Here is a 24,161-nt window from a genome sequence, read left to right on the forward strand (position 1 = left end):
TTGTGATTAGGGCATTTTTGTTGGCTTCATTATTGCCTGGGCTAGGGCAGGGAAAAGTCCCCTTGATTCCTGCTGCTTCTCTGTCATCCAGGCATGGATGAACTGAATTTTCCTCTAGTTAAATATTGGAAAGGCCAAAGCCATTGTTCCAGCCACTGCTGCAACCTCCATTACCAGTGACCGATTCCATCCCCCTCCCAGCCCACATGGCTGCTCCATCACAAAGACTGACATAGTCTGTCTTTCTCTACCCCTGCCTCATCTCCTCTGCTGCTGAAACCCTCATCCAGGGTGCTGTTACCTCCAGCCGATGTTCTGCTTGCCTTTCATTTTCTGCAGGAGGTGACATGCTATTGTATTGAGAATCCAGCTTTGCTTGGTAGATGCGATATAGAAGGATTGGTTCAATATGACATGCAATGCATTGGACTGGATTCTCCAGTCTCCAGCCGCGTGCTTCTTGGCGGCTCGCTGGTGACGGGATTCTCTCTTTCCACCGCTTGTCAATGGGATTTTCCCATTGGAGCCACTCCATGCCGCCGGGAAACCTGCGGGCAGGGATGCTCTGTCGACAGGAACTGCGAATCCCAATGGCTGGACAATTGTGGCTGTTTGCGCAACCCCGATTTTTAATTGCTCCACCATTGGTGGCAATGTTTTCAGCTGCCCGTGCCTGAGCTCTGGAAATTCGCTCCCTAAGCCTCTCTGCCTTTCACCCTTTTTTCAAGGCATTCCTTCAAACCTACCTCTTGACCAAGGTTTTTCCTTGGTTCCCAACATTTCCTCATATGCTCCGTGTTGAATTTTGTCTGACGATGCTTCTCTGAAGCACTTTGGGATGTGTTATGTTCAAGCCAGTATATCAGTACGAGTTGTTGGATCGTCACCCATCGACTTGTCCTGGATAGAGTGTTTGTGGAGCGGGTTAATGATTTGCTCCACAGTTGTCAGTCAGGACATCAATCTGGGGAGCTACTGGAGAGCATTGGGAAACTGCAGCTCAGAATGGGGTAACTGCACCTCAGAATGGGGGGAAATCTGCACCTCAGAATGGGGGGAAATCTGCACCTCCGAATGGGGGGAAACTGCAGCTCAGAATGGGGAAACTGCAGCTCAGAATGGGGAAACTGCAGCTCAGAATGGGGAAACTGCAGCTCAGAATGGGGAAACTGCAGCTCAGAATGGGGAAACTGCAGCTCAGAATGGGGAAACTGCAGCTCAGAATGGGGAAACTGCACCTCAGAATGGGGGGAAATCTGCACCTCAGAATGGGGAAACTGCAGCTCAGAATGGGGGAACTGCAGCTCAGAATGGGGGGAAACTGCAGCTCAGAATGGGGGAACTGCAGCTCAGAATGGGGAAACTGCACCTCAGAATGGGGGGAAATCTGCACCTCAGAATGGGGAAACTGCAGCTCAGAATGGGGGGAAACTGCAGCTCAGAATGGGGGAACTGCAGCTCAGAATGGGGAAACTGCACCTCAGAATGGGGAAACCGGAGAGCATGGGGAAACTGCACCTCAGAATAGGGAAACTACACCTCCGTATGAGAGAACTATTTACTAGATGAACAAAATTGAGGGAGAGTGTTCCTGCTTTGGTACTTTCACACCAATGATGCAGCATGTATTGTTCACAGGTGGTGTGCAAGTACATTGAGAATCCAGTGCTTTTTGATAGAGGAGATGTAGAAGGGTTGGTTAAATTTGACATTCGATACATTATCCTCCTCCGTTCTGTCCAGCCATTGCAGCTATATGCATACAATGTATTCTGGCTCCGCTTTTCCAACAGGTATGAAAAGATGAAATTACCTTTTTTATGTTTGGATATTTTTAAACCGTTGCAGTTTCTAAAATTTGTTTGTGGGCTTTGCCGGCAAGGCCAGCATTTGTTGTGTGTCCTTTGAGAAGGTGGTACTGAGCTACCCTCTTGAAGCTCAGCGGTCTGTGTAACAACACCCACAGTGCTGCTAGGGAGGGAGTTCCAGGAGCTTTGATCCAGTGACACTGAAGGAACAGAGATATGTTTCTAAGACGGAGTGTACGCGATTTAGAGGGGAACATGCAAGTAATGGTATTCCCACGTGGCTGTGACTCATGTCCTAGGTGGTAGAGGCCACAGGTTTTTAAACCAACAAAGGTCTGACTTAACAATATTAGAAAGCGTTTGGTTTTGTAGCACAATAATATGTAAACTACAATTTATCGTTCTGATAAAGCTTGATGAATATTCATTATGGCTGAAAATGCTAATGATTAAGTAAACACGCATTGAGTTGATACAAGGGTCACATAAAAGGCTGCAGATGTTTTGGCTGTGGAACCCTGTGTTGCAGAGTTATGTCTTTCAAATTCATGTCTTTATACTTTTTCATAACGTGGCACAGAAATTTGGATGTGTGCTTCGGATAAAACACATACATAAACAGACTACTTCTGGCACTGCTTGTCAAACTTGAGCATAGGCTGCTATTCTGTCTTAATACTGCTACTTTTCTCTTTCTTTCTGTCCTCTGACCCTTTTCCCTCCCTGCCATATGTTTACTGCGTTTTTTTTGGATGGGAGGGAATAGCTATCTTGGTGGGAAAGGGAGTCAGTGCAATTTTGCCAGGGCTCCTCGATAACATACTCGATCAAATGCTGCCCTGATATCCAGTGCCGTCACACTCGCATCACCCTGTAAGGACATTTTATCCTGGCTCTGTTCAGGTGTCAACCATCATCCTGCACAGGTCTCATCACCCCCAGAACAGATCCCAATGTTCCAGGAATCTAAAGCACTTGCCCTGAACCATCGCTGCAGCCACACACTCACCTGCCCGATCCTTTTATTTCCACACTGACTAGCACGTGGCACTGAAAGGATTTGGAGATTATTACCTTTTGAGGTCCTACTTGCTAGTTTCTTTGTTAGGTCCCTAAAATCGGCTGGCTGGACCTCATCCCTTTATCTACCTATATTGCTGATTCCAATATAGACCAAGACCACTGGCTATTCAGGGATTAATGCATTACCTACCTGTCCTTCCTGACTGCCTGGTAGCCACCCTATTCCCCTCTGACTGTATAGCCTTAAGCTGGAACTGTGGTTAAAGTCTGAAGTCCTGTGTGGGTGAAGTTGACTTTTAACAGTATAAGTGTCAGCTTGGAGCAGCCATGGGTCGACAGTCAAGTAGTAGAGAGGAAGTGAACCCAGGCTGTAGGGGGTGGGAATAGAACCAGTGGGAACTGCTTGGTGGCTACAGCATTCACCATCAGAAAAATAATTTGTTAAATCAAAGTACACGTTGGCCAGGATTCCCTGATCCGACTTCGCCCTGCCAGCGATAACTCTGCCAAAACATCACTCACTGCAGCGGCACCGGAGAATCCCACCGGCGTAACGGACGAAGAATCCCAGCCCTTATGTTTGGTCTACTAGTCGGGCCAGATTTAATTTATGCAGGCGGTCCCATTCCCGCGCCACTTGAATGCCTAGATACCTAAAGCTTCCCCCTACTAATCTAAACGGCAGCTCCCCCAATCGCCTCTCCTGTCCCCTCGCCTGGACCGCATACATCTCACTTTTCCCCATATTTAGCTTATACCCCGAAAACCGGCCAATTTCCCCTAGAATCCTCATGATTTCTTTCATCCCCTCTATTGGGTCCGATACAGACAGAAGCAGGACGTCTGCATAGAGCAAGACTCTGTGCTCCACCTCCACCCCCACCCTGGACCCACCCCTTGAGGCTCTCCGAGCAATTGTCAACGGCTCTATAGCTAGCGTGAGCAACAGTGGGGAGAGGGGGCATCCATTTCATTTTCATTTCATTTTCATCCCTGTCTCGTCCAGTCTAAAATAGTCCAATATTGTCCTATTCGTCCGTACGCTTGCCACGGGAGCCTGATACAGCAACCTGACCCAGTCAATAAAGCCCCGCCCAAATCCGAACCATCCTAGTACCTCCCACAGATAATCCCCCGATCAAAAGCCTTTTCTGCATCCATTGCGATCACTACCTCCACCTCCCTACCTTCCGGGGGCATCATGATCACGTTTAACAACCTTCTTACATTGGCCACCAACTGCCTACCCTAAACAAACCCCGTCTGGTCTTCTCCAATAACGTCCAGAACACAATCCTCAATCCTAGAGGACAAAATTTTGGCCAGCAACTTGGCATCCACATTCAACAGGGATATCGGCCTGTAGCCACACAGCTCCGGGTTTTTGCCCCGCTTCAGAATCAGCGAAATCGTGGCCTGCGATATCGTTGGGGGCAGCACCCCTCTTTCCCTTGCCTCATTGAACATCCTTATCAACACCGGCCCCACTATCCCAGAGAACCTTTTATAAAGGTCCACTGGGTAGTCGTCCGTCCCCGGGGCTTTACCTGATTGCATGGCCTTCAGACTCTCCACTGTCTCTTCCAACACGATCGGGGCCCCCAGCCCTTCTACCAGCTCCCTGTCCACCTTTGGGAAATTCAGCCCCTCCACGAAGTGCTTCATTCCCTCCGACCCCGTAGGGGGTTCCGACCTGTACAGCCTCCTGTAGAAATCCCTAAACGCCTTATTCACCCCTGCTGAATCTCCAACCAGGTTCCCATCTCCGTCATTTACTTTCCCTATCTCCCTGGCTGCCTCCCTCTTTCTAAGCTGCTGTGCAAGCATTCTGCTGGCCTTCTCTCCATACTCATAGATCGCCCCCCTCACCTTTCTCAGCTGCTCCACCGCCCCCCCTGTGGTTAACAAGCTGAACTTTGCCTGTAGCTTCCGCCGTTCCCTTAGATGCCCTGCCTCTGGGGTCTCCGCATACCTCCTATCGATCTGTAGTATCTCCTTTACCAGTCGGTCCATCTCTGTCCTGTCCACTTTCTCCCAGTGGGCCCGTATCGAGATCAGCTCCCCTCTAACCACCGCCTTCAATGCCTCCCAGACGACCGCTGCTGAAATTTCCCCCGTGTCGTTGACCTGCAGCCGCTCGCACACCCCTTCGTCAGCCAAAAGTCCCACATCTAACCTCCATTGCGGGTGCTGGTTACTGTCTTGACTAACCTGTAGGTCAACCCAGTGCGGGAAAAACAAAAGAAAAAACAAGAACATTGCAGCAAAGTTCAAAAGTTCTCAGTCCACCACCAGTCCTTTCCTTTTCGCGAAGTCCAGCGCGTTCCTCAGGCGACTCAAAATAAAAGTGCTGTTCCTCATGCGTGACCCAGAGACGGGCCGGGTACAACAATCCGAACTTCACCTTTTTCTTAAAAAGGGTTGACCTAATCTGGTTGAAGCCTGCTCGTCTCCTGGCCACCTCCACACTCAGGTCTTGGTAAACCCGCAGGATACTGTTGTCCCATTTAGCTCCTTGTCTGCTTGGCCCATTGTAGAATGTGCTCCTTATCCAAGTACCTGTGGAATCTCACCACCATTGCCCTCAGGGGGTCTCCCATTCGCGGCTTCGTCGCGAGTGCTCTGTGAGCCCTGTCCACCTCCAAGGGTCAGGAGAATGTCCCCTCCCCCAGCAGCTTCTCAAACATACCCGCTAGTATGCCCCGCGTCCGCTCCTTCGGACCCCTCCGGGAGCCCAACGATTCTCAAGTTCTGCCGGCGGGACCTATTCTCCAGGTCCTTCACCTTCTCCTGGAGCTTCTTCTGCTGGTCTCCCAGCATCCCCACCTCCAACTCCACCGCAGCTTGATGTTCCTCTTGCTCACCCAGCTCCTTCTCTACTTTCCAGATCGCCCGATCTTGGGCGTCCAATTTAAGTTCCGGCTGCTCAATTGACTCTTTTATTGGGTCCAAGCAGTCCCGTTTCTGCTTGGCAAAGCCTTCCTGAATAACTTGCATCAGCTGCTCCGTTGACCACTGGGTCGACAAACCAGAGGTCTGGTCCTCCGCCATGCTGTCTCCTGCTTCAGCCCAAGCCTTCTCTGCCTTTCTGTTTCTGCCTTTACGAGCACTTTTCTAGTCCTTCTCTCCATGCACCGATGTGGGAATTCAGTACACAATTGCTTCTGTCATCAGTTTTACAATTCAGGTCCGGTAGAAAATCGAGGGAAAAGGTCCAAAAGTCCGACCAGAGCGGGAGCCACCAAATGTGCGATTTACTCCTTCATAGCCGCCACCGGAAGTCCAATTATATAAATTATTAAGACGGCACTTTACCACTAATGGATTCATTTGAAGTACAGTCATCTTTGTTGTTTCAGTGAAAGAAGTGATTAATTTGTGTGCAGCAAGGCCCAACAAGGAGCAAATGAATGCAACTTTTTCTGGTGAAGTTGGGAGAGGGAAGTAACGCTGGTTTAAACTCCTTGTTCATCCTTGATTACTGTAGTGGGATCTTTGATATCCACCTCAGTAGCAGATGATACCTCAATATCTTCGCTTGAAGGCAGTAATCAACCTAGATCAAATGGTTATGTTCATAGTTGAGTGCGAACCCTAACCTTCCACTCGGAAGCAAGAATGATACCAACTTTGAGAAGGGGGTGAAAATGTGATGTTGAATAGCAAAACAGGCAGCAGGAAACTATTTCGGAATATCAACCAATTTTAATTGGAATGGAGGAAGTGCAAGTTTTTTTAAAAATCATAGGCGCAGACAGCATTTATTGCCCACCCTTAATGTCCCTCAAGAATCATAGAATTTAAAGTGCAGAAGGAGGCCATTCGGCCCATCGAGCCTGCACCGGCTCTTTGAAAGAGCACTCTACCCAAGCTCACATCTCCACCCTATCCCCATAAACCCAGTAACCCCACCCAACACTAAGGGCAATTTAGCATGGCCAATCCCCTTACAAAGAGCACCCTACTCAAGCCCACGTACCTATCCTGTCCCCGTAACCCTGTAACCCCCACTTAACCTTTTTGAACAGTAAGGGCAATTTAGCATGGCCAATCCACCTAAGGAGGTGGTGGTGAGACACCTTGAACTGCTACAGTCCATGTGGTATAGGTGCACCCAGAGTGCTGTTGGGAGGGGATTTCCAGGATATTAATCCAGGAATAGTGATGTATTTCCAAGCCAGAATTGCAAGAGATATCGAGGGAAACTTGCAGGTGATGATGTTCCCTTGTGCCTGCTACCGTTGTTCTTTTTGGTGGGACAGGTTACGGGTTTTGAAGGTGCTGTCTCAGAAACCCTGTTAAGCTGCAGCAATGCCTCGTAGTTGGTGCACACTGTCGAGGGAGTGAATATTTAAGTTTGTGGATAAGGCACCATTCAATCAGGTGCTTTATGCTGGAGCTTCTTGAGTTTCAATGGAGTTACATGCATCCAGGAAAATGCCGCGGAGGCAGATCTGGTGTGGATCATTGGGATAACATGCAGGTAATTTTAGGTGTGAATAAGTGGCAGCCTGCTGAACAAGCCGCAAGGAATTTGGAACTGAATCTTCCAGGAAGGCTACATATCTGCTGAGAATGACGTGTGAAATATTTCAGTTCTGTTAGTTAATGGAGAAATATCTTTTCTTTTTAGTTTGGTGTGTCAGTTGCCTGTTGGGTAATGTTTAGTCTATCTTGATTTTGGTTACAGTAAAAGTTTTAAAACGTGAAATCTTGTCACGTGATTCTGTACATTGGTTGCTGGGAAATTCATATCTCTTTTTAAAAGTTGCCTGTCTCTAGGGGATTGTAACAATATTTAATGTAGCGATGTAAACAAACGAGAACAGTTCACTTAGAAGTACCCATCTTCAGATATAAACCGCATGCAATTTGAGACCGTATAGCAGTGATGGGCAACCTAGATTAGTGAGTGGGCCATGAGGGTGGACCTCCTTCATCTCCGTCGGCTGCAAGACTTAAATTGAGTGTGTCAGGCAGCATGGTGGCGCAGTGGTTAGCATTGCTGCCTCACGCTGCCAAGGTCCCAGGTTCGATCCCGGCTCTGGGTCTCTGTCCGTGTGAAGTTTGCACATTCTTCCCGTGTTTACGTGGGTTTCACCCCCACAAGCCAAAGATGTGCAGTGTAGGTGAATTGGCCATGTTAAATTGCCCCTTAATTGGAAAAAATGAATTGGGTACTCTAAATTAAAAAAAGATAAAATAAAAATTGAGCTTGTCCACTAACTTATGACTCTTGGATAAGATTGAATAAATTTAATGCATGCCGAATATATCATAGGATATAGAAAATGCTTAATGATATATTAATAGAACTGGCATCAACTTCCAAGTGGTAAAAACAAAATAATTATATTCACTTGATTGGACGCAGAGGGATCGCAGGGCGTTCACAGTCAATGTTGTGTGCAGTCAGTAAGCACCTTCACTTGCCGTTGCTTTATGTGCATATAATTTCAGTCATACCACTGGGGAGGGAAAAAGCTGGGTGTACGAAAGCGGCGGAATGTGCCAACCCAACGCGTGGGCAGCAGTCAACAAAATGTCTCGTGGGCCGCATTCAGAATGGCAATGGGCCGCGGGATGCCCAGCACTGCCTAACAGTTTGCATTCCGTCCATTGTTTCTCCAACACAGTGAAACAGAAAGAGACCCATGTATTGCGAGGGATATTTTAAAAGTATGAACAATCTTTTGTTAATTTTCCAGACCTTTCTCGCTGGATCATTTTGATGATTATCAGAAGCACTTTACAGTAATGAACTATGCTGATGAAACCCAGCTTAAGCAGGCAAGAAAAGGTCTTTTTGATTTTGATTGTAAATACTAACCTTAATAACATAGCTGATTCCTACATTTCTCTTGTTTTTCTCTTCTCCCACCCCACCCCCATGCCGATGTTCTCTGGTCTTCTCATTGGAGTGCGATTTCCATCCCAGGTAGTGGATGCGTGTTGAGCCTTGGCCCAGCTGCCAATTTGTGTGACCTTTGATCTTCAGTGCGAGCAGGCTATTGAGTGTTGACTAATTACCACTATGTCCAACCTCTGTGTTCTGCAGCACATACAGCAGGGGTTGCTGGATTGGAACGATGAGCAAAAACCGCAGCAAAATGTTTCTTTGCCGAACTGTTACAGTTGTCTTTCTTAGAAGTTTGGTGCAAGTGTTGTTTCATGTCCAAGTCTCAAAATTATTCTTCAGTCTTGCATTCTGAATAGTCCCGAGTATTTCTTGCAACCAACCCATCTCTACTGTCGGTACCTTTTGCTCACCTAATGTTCTCATGTTCCAACAACCATCACTTCATAAACACCTGCCTCTGCTTTGCCAAAATATTTTCACCTTTTATATATTGTTTAATATTCCAAAAGCACCGTCCAATCCTCCTTTTGATTTCTTCGTCACAACTCCCATTCTCTGGCGTTAACCCACCAAGGTGTACAAACGTGTTCAGCTGTGCAATTTCATCCTCTCCAATTGTAACATGTATACCTTCCTGATGTTTCCAAAATGACATGACCTTTATGACATGACACTGTCCTTGTGTTAATAAATGCTTCAAATTTTCTGCTCCCTGCACCTGTCAAGTCAGTCTTGCAAATCGTTTGAGTTTAAAATCCTGCTGCAAATGGAGATCTGTCTAATATCTTTTGGTGCAAGCTCCTTATTTCCAGTTGTAGGTTAAATAAATCCAGTATCAATGAAAGTCTTTGCAGGTAATTAAGTCTTTACAGGTCCAGACGGAGCAACTGGAGAGAGGGGTAATCCTAGGTTAAAGAGGTGTGAATTGTCTCAAGCCAAGTCAGTTGGTAGGAGTTGGTAGGATTTCACAAGCCCAGGCCAGATGGTGGGGGGATGAATGTAATGCGACATGAATCTAAGGTCCCGGTTGATGCCATACTCATGTGTGCGTAACTTGGCTATAAGTTTCTGCTCGGCGATTCTGCATTGTTGCGCGTCCTGAAGGCCGCCTTGGTGAACGCTTACCCGAAGATCAGAGGCTGAATGCCCTTGACTGCTGAACTGTTCCCCAACTGGGAGGGAACATTCCTGCCTGGCGATGTTGCCCGATGTCCGTTCATCCGTTGTCGCAACGTCTGCATGGTCTTGCCAATGTACCACACTTCGGGACATCCTTTCCTGCAGCATATGAGGTAGATAACGTTGGCCAAGTCGCATGAGTATGTACCACGTACCTGGTGGGTGGTGGTACCCATGTTGATGATCTGGCAAGTCTTGCAGAGATTGCCATGGCAGGATTGTGTGGTGTCTTGGTCACTGTTCTGAAGACTGGGTAGTTTGCTGCAAACAATGGTTTGTTTGAGGTTGTGCGGTTGTTTGAAGGCAAGTAGTGGGGATGACCGTGGCAAGATGTTCGTCTTCATCGATGACGTGTTGAAGGCTGCGAAGAAGATGTCGTAGTTTCTCCGCTCCGGGGAAGTACTGGTTGACGAAGGGTTGTGTCCCGTGTTTGTCTTCTGAGGAGGCTGGTGCAGTTTTTTGCTGTGGTGCGTTGGAACGGTAGATCGAAGAGTTGAGCGCCATATCCCCTTCATATTCTCAAGTTGTCTTGATGATTCTGTCATCTACACGAGAACTCATGAAATTAGTTCTTTTTATAAAATCAGCCGGGGTTGCCGTCTAGTGGAGCCTTCATTTGTTCTGCTCTGGTTCTTGTGTTTCCTCCGTGACCTTCTCTACCTCCTTTTAATCGTGATGAATCCGCCCTGGCTTTCACCTTCCACCTCCACATTCGCCAAATGGCCCATCGGCATTTACAACATGAATCTGCCATTGAAAACATGCCCACGTTGCAAAACACCTCTGCTCTGCCCACCAGAATGGCCCCAGGTTATCTCTAGCTCACCAAACCTGCTTTTTTTCCCGTATCAGGCCTCTTTTCATTCCAACAAAGCTCGATACAAGCTTCAAGAAAAGTAATTCTTTCTCCTGCGCAATCAACAAACCTCTGAATTGAACACTGATTTCAGTAACTTCAAACTTTAGCTATACCCTCATTTACAAGCCTGGTTTAATTACTCCCCATAGCTCCAGGAAATTACATTTTGTCACCTTCCCAAACAAGCTACTCTGGCTATTTGCACACCCTTTATCTCTTCGGTACCTGTACATTTTGTCCATTATTTATCTATTTATTTTTATAAATTTAAGTACCCAATTTATTTTTTCCAATTAAGGGGCAATTTAGCGTGGCCAATCCACCTACCCTGCACATCTTTCGGGTTGTGGGGGTGAAACCCATGCAGACACTGGGAGAATGTGGAAACTCCACATGGACAGTGACCCAGAGCCGGGATCGATCCTGGTACCTCGGCGCCGTGAGGCAGCAGCGCTAACCACTGCGCCGCTGTGCTGCCCTCTTTTGTCCGCTATTTAATGAACTTTTATCCTTCCAATGTTCTTTTTTTGGCCATTCACATATTATTTCTTTCATTTATTAATCCACCTCTTCCACCTTCAGGTTTTCAGTTCTGAAAAAGGGTCGGTGCCTGAAACATTAACTTGTCTGTTTTCTCCTGCTGATTCAACGACTAAATGTTCCTGAAAGAAATGTATGACTGAAAGGGGTGCTTATGATCTTTCATGTGGAGAAGCATCTGATCTTTTAGGCATGGGAGTTGAGAGATTATTAAGATAATTCAGAATTGCTTTATCCCAAATCATATTCAATGATGTGTCAACACTAGGATTCTGTTGCAAAATTAATTGCAGCATTGATCTAATCAGTACCTGTTGGGTAGTAATTTTATTTTGCCTCTGACTATTAAGAGACAAGTAGAACTTTGGGAAGAACCACATGGCTATCAACAGTTCACAGCTTGCCAATCTCAATAATGACATGGAGAGAGAGTGGAAATACGAGACAGGTTAACGATTATCCGAGTGTTTTATGCCAAAGAATTTGAGAAGTGATGGGATTGCAGTAATCTGATACCATTGCAGTTTGTATTCTAACAAAAGTGAAGGGCTTGCTCCACAGTATCAGTGTTATGCTATCTTTACTTTTATTGTATTAACACACTGGCTGTGACATACTGGTCTTAATTGCTAAATTGTTCATTATTCACAGGTTCACTACAATGAGTTTATTCCAATGTTTGAAAAGCAGTACCCCAAGTATCCTTGGAAGAAAACAGAGGTGGGTTCCAGTGACTGCATCTTTTCAGGTTTTCATGACTGTGAAACATTTCTAACATGTAATCATTGAGTTTTTGTGTCGGGGCAGCCAGCTAGGCCATGCATCTGGTTATGTAAGAAACATCAGCAGCAGGCTGAGCTGAAAAGCTATAGCAGGCTCCTGTGGTTTTAGGGCAAGTCCTGTATAAACTGGACAGTTTCACCTGCATAAGGCTGGGTCCAATATCCTTGGATAGTGCTGTATGAGAGGGTATAAATTAATTTGACGAGGGGAGAGGTATCAGAATCCTGCAGCAGAGGCAAGGTGCAGAGAAAACTGGGAGGGACAAAAAATAGGACCAAGAATAATGCAAAAATATTTAAGGAAAAAAGCTAAGCTGATCATCATGGTGTTGGAAATATGTATGTTAATGAGAGGAACGTAGCAAATAAAACTGGCAACTTACAGGTGCAAGTTGCCAGGTGAGGTTGTGATTTGGTGGCCGTAATGGAGACCTTGCTTAAACATGGACTTGAATGGGAATTAAACATTCCTACCAACAGCATATTCGGGAGGGATAGGGAAAGAAAATATTGACAGGAGAATTCATGAAGGATAACACAGTTCTGCCAAAGGTTGATACACCAGATGGTTCAAAGATTGAATCTATTTTGGCTAGAGTTAATGAACAGAAAAGGAGCTGTTACATTGCTGGTTGTTTACTATAAACTCCCAACTAGTGAGAAGGAGATTAAAGGAACATATTTGGAGGCAAATGATTGTGGGAATGAATATAGACTGAGGTAAAAGCATAGAGTGAAGGACAAAAAGAGTGAAGAATTTCTAAAATGATTGACAAAAGAACAAGTGGCAAAATGAGAGAAAGCCTTTGTATGCAGCCCGTGGTTAGGATCTGAAATGTCTTGCTTGGAGACAGATGGGAGGCAGATTCAAATGTGGCTTTCAATGGAGTATTGAATAAGCACCTTAAGAGAAGATTTGCAGGGCTAAAGGGAAAAGGTGGGGGAGTGAGACTAGCTATCGCAGTCATGATGGGCTTAATAGCCTCCTTTTATTCTGCACCGATTCTATGTTTATATATTTCCATGGCAATGTTTTTTTTGATGGAAGTTGAGAGGGGAAGTTCAGTTTTACGCTACCCTCTAGCTGAAAAAAAGCACTTCCTGACTTCATTCAGTGAGTTTATAAAGTTGCTGAATTTGCAAATTAAATTTGTCATTGAAAGTGAAATCTGATAATTAAAACCGCATGCATCCTTTTGCGTACATGATTGTTCCTGACTTCCAGTCTACCTCTGGCCCCGATATTGAATAATTAAAAACATGTAGTTTCATTCCTTCAGGTAATAATTTGTTAGAGATTTTAAGGAAATTAGTTATTGAATTTTTAAAAATGTTGTCATCCTTTTTTCTCTTCTAACCCTCCTCTTTATCCCTCTACTTGGACCTGATTGATATTGTCCCATAATTCCTTGGAGTAGCGAGTTGGGGTGAGGGCTGGGATGGTGTACTGCAGTTAACCGGAAGCTAGAAGTGCTTTTGATTCTTCTAACTTTTTTGGGTACCTAATAATGCGAGAAGATCAAAGAGATATGTCAGAGGTTTGTGGTTTATATGGTACTTTTGGATGGTTCCCATTGCAGGGTCAACAGAAGTCTGGGAAATTGCCATGTGGTCTTTACCTGGGGTCCTATTGAAGGGGCTGCGATAGGACGGGATGGGGCAGCTCATCTTTGGGATTTCCCCCCCCCCGCCAGTTGCGGCGCCCTGAAGCTTAGAAGTTACATGCCATTGAATTCCCCCACCCATTTTAGTTCTCAGTCCGATCTCCTTTTCTGTCCCAATTCTTTAGTTTAATTCGTTAAGGAGATGCACAGCTGATCAGTTGTTAACCACAGATCTCAGATACCCTGTTGTCTGCATGCTGCCTCGCTAGTTTGCAGCTCTAGCAACTTACAGACAAAAATGTTTTGAGGTACAGGCTGCAGAAAAGGTCTTCTAAAGTGGGCACATTATGAAATGCTCTACTGAAACAAATTCCAGTCCAATATGTTCTACGTTTCAATGTGACTGTCATAAAATCAGATAGCCTCTGACTTAATATGAGCAAAAGCAAGTGACCTACTGTTTTCCAGAAAAGAATTATGCCGTTGTAAACGAAAGATGAGTCACTTTCCTCATGGCTTTACTTTGTCGATTCTTAAAAGCTTTTGCCATTTTTGCCACCAGGAAGAAATACTTAAATCATTTGTTGAACTGTTTCAAGTGGCGACAGCTAAACCTGCCCCTTTTGGTGTCTGCAATTATCCATCATCCCGAGCAATATATGCTGTTGATCTGATGTTAAAATGGGACACAGACAGTGATGGTAAGTATTTTTTTCCTTAGATCTTTGTAGTTAGTCCTGGATCCATACAGCCATCAAGTGAACAGTCAAACCAGGATGCGGATTATTTTTTGTTGGGCATCTTGATATGAGCTGAACTATGTTACCAATAAATACATAAGTGAAACTTCACTTTCTCGAAAAATGAACTGCAATGTTTTTCACTTACTTCACTTCAAATCCCTGTTGGAAAACTTAACAGTGAGTCTGTGCAGAGAGCAACAGAATTAACGTTTCACATGTGACCTTTTATTAGAACTGCAAGTTAAAAATGTAATAGGTTTTGAGCAAATGAAAGGGGGGGGGGGGGGGTGGAGGAAAGAAGGACAAAAAGGAAGGTGCGATACGTTGCAAGGCAGGAAAGATTAAATGCCAAAATGTTTTATGGGGCAAGGCTAAACTGGATGGTAATGGGACAAATAAAGAAAGAAAAGATACTTCTAGAGGAGGTATGAATGGTAGGATCATGAATAGCTGCTGTTCAAAAGCCAAGTAAAGGAAATGGGGGAGAAATGAGAGGAAAACCAAACTACCAAAGCAAAATGGAATAGCAGTTATGATCTAAAATTGTTGAACTCTGTTGAAACCGGAAGGCTGTAAAGTGTCCAGTCGAAAAGTGAGGTTCTGTTCATTGGAATATACTACAGCAGGGCAAGGACAGAAAGGTCAGAGTGGGAGCATGGTGTGGAATGGAAATACCAGGGGGCTGGAAGCTTACAGACCAAATGGAGAAGTTCTGCAAGTGGTCACCCATTGGCCTCCCCGCATTGTGAACTGCGAATGGAAAATTGAAAGAAGTACAAGTAAATTGCTGTTTCAGCTGGGGAGGAGTGTTGGGGTTTTCAGCAGGAAAGGGTGGCAATAAGCAGTGATTGAGACAAGGATATCACAGCAGGATCAGTCCCTAAGAAAGTTGGGAGGGAAGGGGAAGATTTGTTTGGTGGTAGCATCACTCTGAAGGTGGCAGAGGGTGATCTGTTGAAAATAGAGGCTCGTGGGGTGGGAGAGGAGGAAAAGGTGAACCCATTATTGTTCTGGAAATAAGGGAAATAGAATGGGCACAAAGGCCCCTTCATTCATGGTGGCCAAGTGGAATCTTCAGTTCAGGAAAAAGGAAGATATATCCGAGGTCTAATATGGATAGCTGCTTCATCCAAACAGTATGCGATGCAGATGGAGATATAGAATAGAGTCCTCCGAGGAAATGGGGTTGAGGAAGTGTAATCAAGGTAGCTGTGAGAGTCGATGCTTACTGTCGCTATTGATTGACGGCCTATCCCCAGAAATTGGGGACGGAGAAGTCGAAAGAGAGAAGAGTCATGTGAAGGAAAGAAAAGGGTGGAAATTGGAAGCTAAGTCAGTGAAATTTTCCAGTTCCGGACAAGAGCAGGAAATGAAGCAATCATCAACATATCAGTCAGAGAGATAAGTAAGAGGGCTGGACTAGAACTTGAACAAAAAAAAATCCACAAAAAGCCATGCATAGCTAGATTGCATATGGATATTATTTGGAGGAAGTGAGTGGACTTGAAGGAGAAATTCCTCAATGTGAAAACAAGTTCAGCCAGACAAAGGAGGATGGTGGTGGATGGGGACTGTTGAACCTCTATTCAAGGAAGATGGGGTGAGCTCTTGAGGTGTCCTGGTGGGGGATGCAGGTGAAGACCGAATGGATGTCCATGGTGAATAGGAGATTTTTGGGGCCAGGTAACTGGAAAGTTATAGGTGACAGAAGACATCAGAAGCATCATGGATGTTGGTGGGAAGAGAGTGGACAAGGAAAGAAAAAGATAGGAAGAAAGAAGGGGCCAAAACGATGGGTCTACTCTGGTAGTCCTCTTCAGGGATTTTGGGAAGTAGGTAAAAGTGGTTTGGGGTTGCAGGACTATGAAGTTGGAGGCCATGCAGTAAGGAAATTGAGTCAGTGACGGTCCTGGAAAAAATGGTTGGGTGTCCAGTGGTAGGGGGAACATGATGAACATGGAGCAGGAGTAGGCCATTTGGTCCTTCAAGCCTGCTCTGCCGTTTAATTAGAGCATGGCTGATCTGAGAGTAATCCGCCTATGCCTGTTCCAAAGAGTTTGCATTTGGTCTCTGCTAAGTAGATGTCAACATTAGACAACATCTTTATTAGTGTCACAAGTAGGCTTACATTAATACTGCAATGAAGTTACTGTGAAAATCCCCTAGTCGGCACATGCCAGCACCCTGTCCGGGTACACTGAGGGAGAATTCAGAATGTCCAATTCACCTAACAAGCGCATCTTTCGGGACTTGAGGGAGGAAACCGGAACACCCGGAGGAAACCCACGCAGACACTGGGAGAACGTGCTGACTCCGCAGAGACAGTGACCCAAGTCGCGAATCAAACCCGGGTTCCTGGCGCTGTGAAACAACGGTGCTAACCACTGTGCTATGTTGAATTGCGGGGCTGGATAAAGGGATCAATCTGAGGCCTTTATTCATGACAGATTGTCCGGGGCCGGAGAGGGGAAGGTCAGAAGGTATTGTGAATACAAGCAAGACGTAAAATTAGAAGAAGGGATGGAGTCAGAGAGGAGTGAAGAGGGAAGAGTACCTGGCCTGGGAAGGGGTGGGGGGGTCGGTTGTCACTACTTGAGTTGTTGAAGCTTGTGATCCTTCACACCTGAAAGGAAGGAAACAAAACATTTTCTGTTAAAATGCCAAGTGATGAAGGATGGAATGAAACGGTAAACTAGGACAGCTCGAGATAGTGAGTTTCTGCTGCTGAAGAGAGACGGAGAATGCATGTGTCGATGCATTGTGCATCTCAGGATGCAGTAAGAATAGGAATGTTGAATGTCTAGAAATATCTAATCTTGAGTGGATGTTTAAATCAAAGGTTGCAGTTTCAGATTGAATCCACGTGGAATATGTCTTTGAGATATCATGGATAATCAGTGTGAGACAGCACACCAAAACCCGGCACACTCTGGGTTCTTGACTAATTCTGACATAGATGGTAGGGCTCAAGTTCTTCAATCAAGTCAGAGTTTATTAAGTATCACAAGAAATACAAAGTTAATTCTTAGCAGCAATAGATATGCAGCAAGACTGACAGTTCCTGCTTCTGAGCTCTCTGGGGCACTATCTCCTTGTCTTCTCTTCCCTTCATTTACTGGAATTGGCTTTGTTGGCTAAGCTAGCATTTATTGCCCTTCCCTAATTGCCCTTGAGAAAGTGCCGCCTTGAACCACTGCAGTCTATGGGGTGTAGGTACACCCACAGTGCTGGTTAGTGAGGGAGTTCCTGGCTTTTGACCCAGGGACAGAGCAGGAACGGCAGTATATTTCCAAATCAGGAAGGTAAGTGACCTGAAGGGAACCTCCAGATGGTGGTGTTCCCATGTCTGCTGCATTTGCCCGTCTAGATGGTAGTGGACGTGGGTTTGGAAGCTGCTGTCTCGGAAGCCTTGGTGAGTTCCTGCAGTGCACTGTGTAAATTGTACACACTGCTGCCACTGTGTACTGGTGGCAGAGGGAGTGAATGTTTGTGGAAGGGGTGCCAATCTATTGACTATAGTCTGTCAGCTTTCTCTAGATGTGCCAGCGATATCTTGTAACCCCCTTTTTTTCCCCCCATTGAGAGACCCTTACGATGCCACATTGGGGCATAATTGGCCCTGACCAATAAAATGGGATCAATTTGAGACCATTGATAGTCCATGGGCTCTCTTTGCCTCAACATATAAACCCTTGCAGTTGTTTCCTTTTTTTCCAAAGGTTTTGAGATTCACATTTCTGTTAATAGCTCAACTTCTGTAATTCTACAGTTGCACATTTGATCTTTTCCTGCCTTTTTGCAAGCAAGTCTCCATCTTTTCTATCTTTCACAAATGTAAAATATGTTATGATCCGTGCCCCTACATTGACGAATATCTGAGCCTTCGCCCATCTTCATAACTTCCCCTTTCTCATCATGGTTGATTTCATACACATTCTTAGAGCAACGTTGACAAAATGACATATTTCAACAAAGCTAACCATCATGCTTTGCTGTCCAGCTTTGACATTTCAATTTCTTAAGGAGATTATTACAGACAAACCTACTGACCCCAACAATTCAGAGCCAGAGACACTAGCTAAGGAAGAGAGATGTGGCAGTGAAAGTGAGTATTACTTGAGCAAGTACCAGAAGAAAAAGAGATTTACTGCTGTTTGGGGGGGAAAAAAGGAAATGCTTCGCGAGCCCCCAAGTGTGTATGGTATTATTACTGTGGTGTTTCAATTTGAAACCATGCTGTTTGCGAGCATAGAACACTGGTTAGCTTCTCACTACCTGCCGATGGGCATGACTGCCAATTTACAGGGTGCCCTGAACTAAATTAAACCATTCCTGGATTTCATAATTAACCAAGCTAACTAATTAATCAGCATCCTGGAGTATTGTGGACCTAGAATATTGTAGTGAGCAATCTCCTTCCAGTCTTTCAAATAATTGGCATATTTAAGAAATAGAATTCCGTTGATAGGGCTTTTACAATATCAGGACATTCCAAGTATGTACTTCTGAATGTTCTTCAAGCATTCGTTGCCAGATTATCTGTTTTGTATTGTGGTTGGATGAAGGATATCGAGACAACTGCCCCAGCTTTTCTTGGAATAGCACAACGTGTGTATTCTACTTGAGTTAGACATGGTCTCCATTAAAGTCGGCACCTCCAACATTGCAGTATCCCCTCAGTACTGCGCTACAATGTTAGCCTGAATTATGTGCTCCCGTTTCTAAAATGAAACCACCCACGGCCATGGCAGACATCGCTGCTGTCCAGTAGTCATGGTGATGACACTGGACCAACGTCCAGAGGTTGAAAGGTCAAATACCAGCATCGCAGAATTTGTGAGCATGTGTTGGGGAAACAAATGACCACGCAGGATGCCAAATTGTTGCAAGGTCATAACTGATTTATTCAAAGTATTACTAAAGGTGAGGGGTTGCTGTGGTCAAGGGAGGCTTGAGAGATGGGGCTGTTTGAGGGGAGCAGAGAACGCTGCGTGCTGATCTGATGGAGATCTTAAGTATCATCGGCAGTTCTGATTGTGTGCTGGTTGGGGGAAATTGTGCGAATAGTGGGAAAATAGGTGATTTTGGAGAGCTTAGCAGACAGGGGCACCAGGGAAGAGCTGAGTACAAGAATGGAAGTTAATCTTGTCAATGTCCAAATGACTGAAGGAAGGCCTGGGGAATACATAGAGAGTGGGTCAGTAGCCTTTAATAACCAGAACAGCCGTTTGTGAAATTTCGACGAAAACGCAATATCGAGAAAACACAATGTGCGGATATTAATAATACTGAAAAACAAGGCAGACCGAAACATTTCAGCAACATTTCAAAGGTTTTTACAAGAAGTTGTTCATGGTATGATAGTTTCTCACAAGTAAAATGTTTTTAAAAATTAAGAAAACAAAACAAACCATTTAATGACCATGATGATGGTGGTGAGTCACAGGTGGGTTGTTAATGAGTCGCACGCAGCTCCGCAGCCACAGGTTGCTGCCCCCCCCCACCTACTGCGATCCCATTTCGTCTCCAGGAAACTGCTAAAAAAATGTGCTTCATTCATCCCATCACGTCCCCCCTTGAGTCATTTCAGGGGTACAAGATTATGGTGAGCTGAACCATTTTCTCGCCCCGATGCCAGCAGTAGAACTGAATAAGACAATACCCAGGAAGAATGGATACTTTAAGGGCATTCTGCGATATTAGGGCGACACTTTTGAGAGGAGTTAGGGTGAAGGGGGCGAGTTCAGGGGCAAGAAGTTGGGGGAAAGTCAACAAAGTTTCATAATAGACAATGGTAATACACAGGTTTTGTCTTTCCTGATTGGTCAGTGGATTGGTTTGGTGTTTGTACCTATCCGATGTCAGTTGATTAATTCGATAGTTTACAAAATGTTTTGCAATATTTGGTTGCCAAGTGTACTGCATAGTTTTTTGATCTATCTGATACAAGAGTAAGGACCTTTGTTGGAGCTGGGGGTGGGGGGAAACACTCCTGTTGCCGTTGAAAACGGCATTGATCAACATTCAGGTGAGTGCAAATTGGGAGCGGCGGAGGGGGAGCAGAATGTCGGTGAAGAACAAAAACTATAATCCGCTAGCAGCATGGCCAGACTCTTGACGAAGTTTGCATTTGTTTTCTTAGTCCTGTTTTTACACATCGAAGGCTTTCTGTGTCATTCATTAAGTGGCAGTTTGAAAGAATAATATTGACTCCACCAGATGTAAATCTGCATTTTGAACTCAGTGGAGGGTTAGGGGATAGAGAGAGGGGAAACTGTTCTCAATTAGACTCTCATATTGTGTGACTATAAACAAGTCGCAGGACCACACACTCACACATTCTTGACAATATTTATATTGCTGGTCCCTTTTTATACATATGGGTAGCTCTATGTAGCTTTTTCCAAAGGGAGAGGTTTTGATTCTAGTCAAGTCTTGGAATAATTGGAAATCCTGTACTTGAAGAAGTACTGTTACACTAAATATATTAATTTTACAGATGTTTTACGGATCTCTGCTGGTTTCAATAAATGATCCCCTCCTTGAAGGATTTCAAATTGTATTTAAGCCTCTGCGCAAACACTTAAAATACTTTATTGATATTTGTTTTTACAGGAAAACTGATCATGCAGCCCCAAATTCTGGAGGTGAATTTTAACCCAGATTGTGCCAGGGCCTGCAAGTATCACCCAAGCTTCTTCAATGACATCTTCAAAGTGCTCGCCTTGGATGAAGTGGCTGATTGCCCTGTCACTCGTTTGAGCTAATGCCATGCAATCACATCTGCAATTGTTTGGATTATTTGCTGAAGTTGTAGCAGATCTTGCAGGTGAAGGAAGGTGGTTAAATCACTTAGCAAATGTTGAATGACTTTGGACATTAATTTCTGACAGATCTGTATGTTCTTAAAGAAATTCTGAATATTACAATCGTTTTGTTTTGAGTGTTTTTGAAAGGAAGAGTTTTTTTTCATTTTCTTTTGACTTGGCCTATTGTGATTATGTTTTTCAATTGAGGTTGACCTCCTTTGTGAGGCAGGGTCCTGAAATATAGCCTTACTTTCAGTTGACTTTGAGTCAGCACATCCCACATATGCGATCGGAAGCCGGATTCTGCATGCAGTGTGTCTCAAAGGAGCGTCATGTTTCAGGACAATGAGAGATGACTAGAAGGTGGCTCGAATCTAGACCTGAGCCATCAGTGGTCGCATACTAAAACGGGGGGAGTGGGTTAGTTTTTCTTCAGGGGTTTGTTCCTGTACTGGTTTAGCACAGTTGGCTAAATAGCTGGCTTGCAAGGCAGAACAATGCCAGCAGCGTGGGTTCAATTCCCGTACCGGCCTCCCCGAACAGGTGTTGGAATGTGGTGACTTGGGGCTTTTCGCAGTAACTTCATTGAAGCCTACTTATGACAATATGCGATTATTATTATTATTTTGAAGAAGTAAGAGAAATGGAGTGATGTAGTGTTTTTGCTCACTGGGACCTGGGTTCATATACAACCAATATTGGAGATGGAGTTCACTCTTAATTAAAGGACCAATGTGAAAAGAGCCCTGTTTTTTCTTTTCCAATTAAGGGGCAATTTTCGTGGCCAATCCACCTACCCTGCACAACTTTGGGTTGTGGGGGTGAGACCCACGCAGACACTGGGAGAATGTGCAAACTCCACATGAGCCCTTTTTACGCCCGAGAACATTTAAGTGATTTAGTACTAATTGACCTTACCTTGGAGGTCTAATCTTTGAGTTGTAATATTTCACTGTCGGGTGGTCCGTGTTGGAAATAGGAAACAATCTCACCTGTAATGGGTTAGGAATGCTCACTAACTTTACATCAACGGTTATGATCCTGCGCGGAGAATTACTTGAGGGCCACCCATCACAAATTAAATCTATGTAGTTCATTTTTGAAATGTGCCTTTTTCTGCTTTAATCTGAAATACGCCCAGGACCCAGTAGGCCGACCAAGGCTTAGTGGTCAAAAAGGTGAGGCTTATTTATCCATAGCAGTTGGATATTCAAGCAGTGACAAATCAAACAGCAACAGGGATTAATTTTCAGCATAGCCCTTCTCGTGCTGAGTTCCTTCGCGAACATCTCTCCTCAGCTGAATTGTATCCCTGCCTTTTTAGTCTGGGATGAGTCATTTCCTGATTGAAGGCAATTAAGGTAATTGATTTCTTTAAGGTTTGTTGCTAGCTATGCTCATTCTTTCCTTGTATATAATTTCCGCTGTGCAAGAGAGCTCTCAAAAAAGCTTGTTGCTCGCATATCATTGCACTCTCACTCTGCTACAAGTCGTACTCCCTGCCTTGAAACCTAGCTCTACCAATATTCTAGAGCGACCACTGTATATCAAGGCCTAAAGATGCATGGAACGGTGCCTAGGCACCCAGACGAGGAGTAGATGGACTGTAAACAAAACATGGACTATATTATGAGCAGGACTGTGCGGCCGAGGTTGTAGTTGCGACAGAGGGTAGTGACCACTTTACTCTGCGTCTGCTGTATCTAATCTGGACGCCTGAAATTGGAAAGGGTTCTGTATCCAGCATGAATATTTGCATCGTGAAAAGTACCTGGAATTACGTCTCTGACCAGAACAAACATAGAACATAGAAAATACAGCACAGAACAGGCCCTTCGGCCCACGATGTTGTGCCGAACCTTTGTCCTAGATTAATCATAGATTATCATTGAATTCACAGTGCAGAAGGAGGCCATCCCGCCCTTTGAGTCTGCACCGGCTCCTGGAAAGAGCACCCTACCCAAACCAACACCTTCACCCAACACCAAGGGCAATTTGGACATTAAGGGCAATTTATCATTGGCCAAATCACCTAACCCGCACATCTTTGGATTGTGGGAGGAAACCGGAGCACCCGGAGGAAACCCACGCAGACACTGGGAGGACGTGCAGACTCCGCACAGTCAGTGACCCAAGCCGGAATCGAACCTGGGACCCTGGAGCTGTGAAGCAATTGTGCTATCCACAATGCTACCGTGCTGCCCTTGAGAACAAATAAATCTACACTATATCATTTAACCGTAATCCATGTACCTATCCAATAGCTGCTTGAAGGTCCCTAATGTTTCCGACTCAACTACTTCCACAGGCAGTGCATTCCATGCCCCCACTACTCTCTGGGTAAAGAACCTACCTCTGATATCCCTCCTATATCTTCCACCTTTCACCTTAAATTTATGTCCCCTTGTAATGGTTTGTTCCACCCGGGGAAAAAGTCTCTGACTGTCTACTCTATCTATTCCCCTGATCATCTTATAAACCTCTATCAAGTCGCCCCTCATCCTTCTCCGTTCTAATGAGAAAAGGCCTAGCAACCTCAACCTTTCCTCGTAAGACCTACTCTCCATTCCAGGCAACATCCTGGTAAATCTCCATTGCACCTTTTCCAAAGCTTCCACATCCTTCCTAAAATGAGGCGACCACAACTGTACACTACTCCAAATGTGGCCTTACCAAAACATGGCAGAAATGTTTTCAAAGTAGTGTACAGTTTCACATCACTGAAATCAATGATAGCTTATCAATAAATATTAACAATATAGGGTAAAATGCAATGTCACATTCTATGGCTCCAATCTGTCGTGAATAACTTCAAGAAAATAAACATTTGAGAAGACATTAAAAGTTGAAAGTCTCTGCAACAAGATAATGAAATGTTAATCATGAATTCTCAATTACTGTATAGAATAAAGAAATAGGAACAGGAGTAGGCTGTTCAGCCTCTCGAGCCTGCT

At 44.8% G+C, this 24,161-nt stretch overlaps 1 protein-coding gene across 3 annotated transcripts in view; it reads left to right on the top strand.

Moving 5' to 3' along the window:
- LOC140396203 (tubulin--tyrosine ligase-like protein 12) overlaps window positions 1–21,327 on the top strand; it is an 87,730-nt gene extending 66,403 nt beyond the window's left edge. For all 3 annotated transcript variants that reach the window (XM_072484504.1, XM_072484505.1, XM_072484503.1), the window contains exons 10-14: window positions 1,639–1,793; window positions 8,540–8,621; window positions 11,921–11,989; window positions 14,218–14,356; window positions 21,014–21,327. In XM_072484504.1, the coding sequence (XP_072340605.1) occupies window positions 1,639–1,793; window positions 8,540–8,621; window positions 11,921–11,989; window positions 14,218–14,356; window positions 21,014–21,165 (597 nt within the window). In that variant the 3' untranslated portion in view covers window positions 21,166–21,327. The remainder of the gene's footprint in view (window positions 1–1,638; window positions 1,794–8,539; window positions 8,622–11,920; window positions 11,990–14,217; window positions 14,357–21,013) is intronic.
- Window positions 21,328–24,161: the final 2,834 nt, after the last annotated feature.

Source organism: Scyliorhinus torazame, chromosome 19 (assembly GCF_047496885.1).
Source record: "Scyliorhinus torazame isolate Kashiwa2021f chromosome 19, sScyTor2.1, whole genome shotgun sequence".
NCBI lineage: Eukaryota > Metazoa > Chordata > Chondrichthyes > Carcharhiniformes > Scyliorhinidae > Scyliorhinus > Scyliorhinus torazame.